The following is a 7,393-nucleotide window of genomic DNA, read 5'->3' as shown; positions in this document are numbered from 1 at the left end:
GGATGATCTTATTAAAATTAAACAATCCGTCTACTCCAGTAGGTGTCCGACGACGCCCATTTGGGGTGAATTCGTCGAAGAGATTATCTCCCTTCCGGGTGGTACATTGTTCTAGCGGTCATAACTCAAACAGCTTTAACCAGCTAAGGTTAAAGATAACTCACGGCTGTTTGTATGATCCATTGTAACCAAGATACAACTGGTTTTCACTGCAAAACAGTACAACCGGTCTTTTTTGCAAAGCAGTACCCCTAGGCTTTACCTCAAGGTAATGCAGCCGGTACTCCCAGCAGAAAAATACTGTCGCCCTTACTACCAGATGGTACAGGCGGCACATGAAATCTTGGTCATGCCATAATCAGCGTTGCTTAAAAGCACCCCAAACGGTTATGGACTCGAATGATCAAGCGAAGGCCAATAGCCCGATGATCAAATAGAGGCCAATTGCCAGATAATATTGCGCGCTAACCCCCACTTGATGGTCGACAGTCCGCCTAATCTAGGGCTATCAACATAGTGGGGCTAAAAGCAATAATAGTCGACATCTATCTAGTTTAGCGGCAATCATTATTATGATTTGATTAACTCGGAAAATGTCATACCATTCAAGGTATCAAGTTTTCCAAGTCAATCAAATTTCTCCCCAATTGAACTAGACAAATGGACCACTGTTAATGCAATACGTGTCCCAATAGCCTGCTGACATGTGTCAGCCTTAGAGAGGCCCAAAGGGATCCAACCCTTTACTGACACGTGTCACCAAAACCCTAGAAGGGGAACTGATCCCCTTCCCTATAAATAGAGGAACCATCCTCATTTTTAAACAACACACATTGAATACACATTCAATCCACACAAAAACCGAGCAATCTTCATTGCAGAATTCTCTTTGAATCAGAGAGAAGTATTTACATTCCGCACTATACTCCTCATACACGTTCTAACTTGATCGTCGGAGGTGGAACTCCCTCGGGAGTCTCTGTTGTTTTGCAGGTACAGGCAGTCGGAGGTCAGTCACTGTGTTGTAACTTTCCCGCAAGACACATCAAAAAACCCCGAAACAATTTTAATTAAAGAACAATGTTGATGAAATTTGGAATGAAGAATAATCAAGTGAAGAAGGTTTTATTTTTTGCTAGTTTCTGTTCATTTTTTATTTATTTTTTTTTATCATTTTAGTTTAGATTTTATTATACTGGATAGTGATTGTTTCTGGATTTGAGAGATCTATTAATAGTTTTTATTAGTATATTTTTTTAAATGGTTTACTTTTTGTTATTGTTTATTTACTTTTTACTTTGATTCATTTACTTTTCAGGAAGATGACTGAAAGTGTAAGGCATTGTTCTGCTGCTGTCACTGATGAAGATAAGAATGTAAGAATTTTTGAAACACCCACTCAGCTTGTGCTTCCTAAGATTATATTATAATTCTAGTGGTGATAAAGAGTATATCCCAGGTTGTTTTTTAGAAAACAAACCTATTCTTGGAATGAAATTTGATAGTCTTAAAGATGGTATTTCCTTTTATTACACATATGCTAATGAGTGTGGATTTAAAGTCCGTTCTAGTACTACTAAAGTAGATAAGTAAGGTTGGTTCTAGTAATGATAAAGGATTTATTGTAATTAAATATTTATTATGTAGGAAAGAATGGTATGTGACAAATAACAAGAAAACTGGTAAACAAGTTGAAGGTGCATGTTTAAGGAAAAAGACTGTGAAGAGAGTTGGATGTCCTGCTAATATTAAATTTAGGTTTTGTAACGGTGGGCAGCATATGGTTTACTCTTTTTATGAGTCTCATTCTCACCCTTTTTCTACACCAATTACTAGGCAAGTTACTAAATATGAAGTTGGTTTAAATTTTGCTTATGAGAAGTTTATTTTTGACAACTCAAAGTTAAATATAGGGGTTGTTATGTCTTATAGGATCATGAAAGAACTTTGTGGTGGGTTTAAAAATGTCAGGGGCAGTAAAAATGACTTCAAAATTTTTTCTAGGGACTTGAAAGTTTATATCTCTAATGCTAATGGTGCAATGTTTGTTCAAAACCTTGAACAAAAAGTGAAAAGCAGTAAAGGGGGTTATTATTTTGATTACTGTGTGATGAAAGCTGGCACTTGACAAGTGTTTTTTGGGCTGATGCTGTTGGTAGAAGAGATTATCAATTGTTTGGGGACTCTTTATCTTTTGATTCTACCTATGATACAAATAAATACTCATTGGTTTTCTGCCCTTTTACTAGAGTTGATAATCATAAGAGATGTGTTACATTTTGTGCTGCTTTATTGTCTAAAGAAGATGTAGAATCTTTTGTATGTCTATTTCAAACTTTTTTGAAGTGTATGGGAAGAGAACCCTCTTGCATATTCACTAATCAAGACCCTACAATGGGTATTGCCATACAAAAGGTTTTTACCAAGACTTAACACAGGTTATGTATGTGGCACATAATGAGGAAGGTACCTGAAAAGGTTGGAACTCAGTTTTGTAATGAAACTGAGTTCTTGAAAAAGCTAAGTGTAGTAGTTTGGGATAGAGAAATTGATCCCAATGTATTTGTTGATGGATGGAATAGTGTTATGGAGGAATTTGACCTTGTAGATCATGAGTGGTTTGCATACATGTTCAAGATTAGGCATCTTTGGATCCCTACATATTTCAGGGACTTGTTCATGGGTGGGTTACTGCATTCTACTTCTAGGTCTGAAGGTGAAAACAGTTTCTTTTGTAATTTGATAAATCCCCATTTGATCTGTGTTGAATTCTTTGTCCTTTATGAAACTGCTCTTGATGCTCAAAGGCATGAACAGGATGAGTTGAACAGGCTTAATAATTCTGAGCCTCAATTGGTTACTCATTTACACTTGGAAAAGTATGTTGCTGTTGTTTACAGTAGTGCCATCTTTTATGATTTTCAAGAAGAATGCCAAGCAGCCTGTTTCTCATGTGGTGTTGAAAGTTGTAGTTCTCTATATGGAGATGGTGTGGAGTTTTCTGTAATTGTTGATCATGAGAAAAGGAAAAACTTTGATGTAAATTTTGACTTGCCCACATATGAGTGCAGTTGTACTTGTAAAATGTTTGAGAGTCAAGGCATCTTATGTAGACACATTCTGTTTATTATGAAAGGCAAGTCTATACATGAAATTCTTGATCTTTAAATCATGAATCGTTGGAGAAAACACATTATGAAGAAAGCTTCTGCCATAAATGCTGTTTTGGATGATGCTTCTAAGTATGATAAGAAAAGCGATTGGTGAGTAATGTGTGGTCCAAGATTTTTCAGTTGTGTGAGTTTATCTAAGCAATCTGAGGATGATTTATGTGAGCTTATTAGGAAATTATCTTCATTTGAGGAGTAGATGCTGACAAAGAATAATCCTAAAAATGCAACTAGTTCAAAAGAGGTGAAAGATGCTGATATTCAGGTTTTGGTTGGGTCAAATGAAGTAGATATACTGTCTCCAAATCAGTGTCGTAATAAACGTTCTGCTAGAAGTTCAAAGCGGTTGAAGAGTGCAAAAGAAATAGCTTCTGAAGAAAAATCCAAAAAGGGCAGAACCTGTAGAGCTTGTGGGCAATCTGGTGTTTTACATGATAGTAGAAACTGTTTAAACAAGTAGTTCTTCATGTATTTTACTTTTACATGTGTTTCATTTACTTTAATCTGTTATTTATTTACTTTAACATTTAACTTGATTTACTTTTTATTTTTGTGTAGGTGTTATTATACTTGTACTTTTTTTAGGTATTTTACCTTTGTACTTTTCTCATTTACTTTAAGTTGAAATTTATTTACTTTACATTTTAATTTATTTACTTTAATCTGTCATTGATTTTCTGATGTTTATCTTTGTGCAGCTATTATCATACTTGGAAATTTAAAGATGTTTTGGAAGATCAAGATATACTGAAGAAATATTAATTATTTTTTTTTTTATGTAATATTTTTACATTTACTCTAAGTAATTGTACTGCAGAAATAAAGTTCAGTTTATTTACTTTTACCTATTATACTTTAATTTTATGAAATATTTCATTTAATTTATGATATTGTTTTTTCGTGCATTTCACAATGAATAATATATCATATGAATTGTATTATCATGTAATGTCCTTCTTATTTACAAAATTGAAGATAATATCCTATATTACTCCCTTCGTCGTAATATACTTGGCACGATTTCGATTTTCATCCGTCCCAAAATACTTGACACATCTCTAAAAATAGCATGGGACCACATTTATAACATTATTTTTTAATACTCCCCCATGGTTCGATGGTAACAAAACTTGTTAATATACGAGGCTCTTTTATAAACAAAACATTCTTTTCTCTCTCCCTTTTCTCCACTGTACAACCACCTACACCATCTTCTACCACCGCACAACCATCGTATGGCCAATAATACTATCACATGGCCAATAGTTGAAATAATATGGTGCACGACCTTCCACCCAACAATCTTTTGGAAAATTTGTGCTTTTTTTTAGTGTGAATTGCATTGAACTACCACCTCCATAACCACCTCACAACCACCTCCACCTCCACAACCACCTCATAAAGACTTTATTTTTTGAACTTTTATCTTTTACTTTTAACTTCATGTTTTTTTACTTTAACACTAATTCCCTTTACTTTTAAATCGAACATCATATTTTTGACTATTTTTTGAACTTTTTTTCTCTTAAATTTGTTCTTTTACTTTAATGATAATTTCATTTACTTTTGGATTAATTTCTTTTACTTTAGCAGTATTAGTAATCGAACACCATATTTCAGAAATACTTCATTTTATAAACTTTTTTCTTTTACTTTTAGTGTGAACAAGCATTAAACTACCACCTCCATAACCACCTCAAACCACCTCCACCTCCACAACCAACTCATAAAAACTTTATTTTTTGAATTTTTTTCTTTTACTTTCAACTTCATGTTTTTTACTTTAACACTAATTCCCTTTACTTTTAAATCGAACATCATATTTTTGACTATTTTTTGAACTTTTTTTTTCTCTTAAACATATTCCTTTTACTTTAATGATAATTTCATTTACTTTTGGATTAATTGCTTTTACTTTAACAATATTTTTCTTTACTTTAAAATCGAACACCATATTTCAGAAAGACTTCATTTTCTAAACTTTATATACGTACATTTTCTAATCTTTTTTCTCTAAGCAATCATATACGTACATGTTCTCAAGGTTACTATTAAATCGGTTTTCTTTAATTTCTTCATACTTAGCTTACAATAGGTAAGTATATAGCATGTAATTTAATAGTCCGAGTCCACTCCATTTCTCCATGACTCCAATACTCAAACACTTGACCTTGGAAGGAAAGACATATAATATATAAATGGTTTTACCACTAGAGAATTATACTTGGGAAATTATGGGAAATCAATCTCAGATCAGAAATAATGGTAAATGCACTACACATATTTTACTTTACGATGATGCAAAGCATGCCGGCATTGTTTGATCCATAGCTCCTACATACATTCTCATCAAAAACCTTCGTTTTCATCCAATTCAATTGAAGCCACAAACAGAAATACAAGTACTATTACATCAGGTACATACATGTATTATGCAAGGAAAAAAAGCACTCTGATCATATCCTTTCTTCTTCACATGCTTTTTGTGCTTTCTTCTCTTCCCAATCCTTAACATTTGTCAGCAGTTTCTGCTGCATTTGATTGTTATCATTGAGAAGTAGGTCAAGTACTGTTTTATATGATGGTGTGTCAATCTTTGAAATTCCTGTAAAAAACAAAAGATTAAATTTAGTTTTAATAAATTATGCTTTAAGTAATCCATATAACTTAAAGAATTTAAGGACTTCAGAAAAAAGTCTGGTAACTTACCTCTTTTATGGTTCCCAATCCTATCCCATTAACACCATCATACACCTTCATGCGCAGCTTTAGATAGCTTCTTGAGTAACTTTCTTGTGTTTCTTTTTGGAGTGGAGGTTCAATTATTCTCAGCTTGTAAGACAACATCTCAATTTCCTTTGGATGCTTTCTTTTTTTAAACAACGTCTGCATTTGTATGATCTGCAATGGAATGAATATTAATGTAATATGATACATTGAAAAATAAATTTAATGACATTTTGTTAATCTATTTATGCTTTACCATTTCTAAGATAAAACTCTGTACAGGCTCATATTCATCAGTGCTCTCATATAAAGTGTTGTCCAAATGATCAATTGTTTCATTTTTGAAGTTTATGACAGCAAGAAAATAACGATCTTCCTGCTTCAGAGGTATAAATACCTGTACATTAAAAATATATACACATATTTACTTTAAAGTTGTTTTATTTTATTTTATTTATTTTTTTTTACTTTAAACATATATTTTTCTACTTTAAATATTTATTCCATATCTTACACATTCAGCTGCATCCAAGTCCAATGATTGTGATTTTGTCTAATCAATCCATAGTTTTTGCAGACTTGTTACTCCTTTTTTCCCATGTGCATTCAAACACATAGTTAAAGTATCCTGCAATAAAATTCCCAAGTTTATTTCACATATTTATACAATGCATAGTTTTATATTATAAAAGTAGAGGTAAAAAACTTACCATGAAGTCAAGTCCAAAGAAGAATCTGACCATGTCATTTTCAGACCTCTTTTTCTGCCTTACATTGTTATTGAAGTGGTTTGACCAAGCAGTGATCAGATTAGTTGAAGCTTTCCATTCATTGAGCAAAGTGTTACAATCTTCCCTTATTATTTCAATTGATTCTCCAAACCAACCTACTACTTCGCTGTAATGTTAAATTAAATTTAACTTCATCAAACTCATAAACGGTCAAGTTAGTGTTTGTTCAAGGAGTAAGTAATGCGGAAAAGTGTAAATGAGTCTCTCTAGGTGAGAGTGTTTAATGTGCGTAATCCCCCTTTAATGAGGATTAATGAAGGTATTTATAACCTTGGGAAGCGTGCCAATACCTAGGTTTAGGTTAAACCGAAGGCTGATTGGGCTTTCTCTAAGGATTGGGCCTTGGTGGCCGGTTGTCGCATGTGTCATGGGGTGGACACGTGTCGTGTCGTAATTGGCCCATGGTGGACAGATCATTGCTTGACACGTGGCAGACTCCTATTGGCCCATGTGGAGGGCACATGGCGGAACCTGGTTGGTCCACTTGTCAGATGGTGATTGGTGGGGAAAAATCCTCTAATCATTTGCCCCTCACAGGTGGCACGTGACTGGTCGCATGTCACCTGTGACAGGTGTCGGCTTGTAGCAGGCGACGACCTGCTACAGGTGTCATCTGGTGAAAGGCCGAGGGTTTGTTCCCGCTCAAATTTTGAATTTGGGAAGTGACTCTTCGTCTTCTCATTTTGCCTATATAAGGGCATGTTG

General features: G+C 33.9%; 1 protein-coding gene across 1 annotated transcript; it reads left to right on the top strand.

Annotated features, from left to right (window-relative positions):
- Nucleotides 1-2,457: 2,457 nt before the first annotated feature.
- On the top strand, nt 2,458-3,168 carry LOC110696372 (protein FAR1-RELATED SEQUENCE 5-like). The gene has a single exon (XM_021873659.1). It carries the CDS (start codon nt 2,458-2,460, stop codon nt 3,166-3,168), a length of 711 nt encoding a protein of 236 aa, XP_021729351.1.
- The last annotated feature ends 4,225 nt before the right edge of the window (nt 3,169-7,393 follow it).

Source organism: Chenopodium quinoa, unplaced genomic scaffold, assembly GCF_001683475.1.
Source record: "Chenopodium quinoa cultivar QQ74 unplaced genomic scaffold, ASM168347v1, whole genome shotgun sequence".
Classification (NCBI taxonomy): Eukaryota; Viridiplantae; Streptophyta; class Magnoliopsida; order Caryophyllales; family Amaranthaceae; genus Chenopodium; species Chenopodium quinoa.
This window is presented reverse-complemented; position numbering and strand designations above follow the sequence as displayed.

Excerpts from the sequence above, each read along its gene's own strand:
- LOC110696372 (XM_021873659.1), top strand. The coding sequence starts at position 2,458 with ATGAGGAAGGTACCTGAAAAGGTTGGAACTCAGTTTTGTAATGAAACT.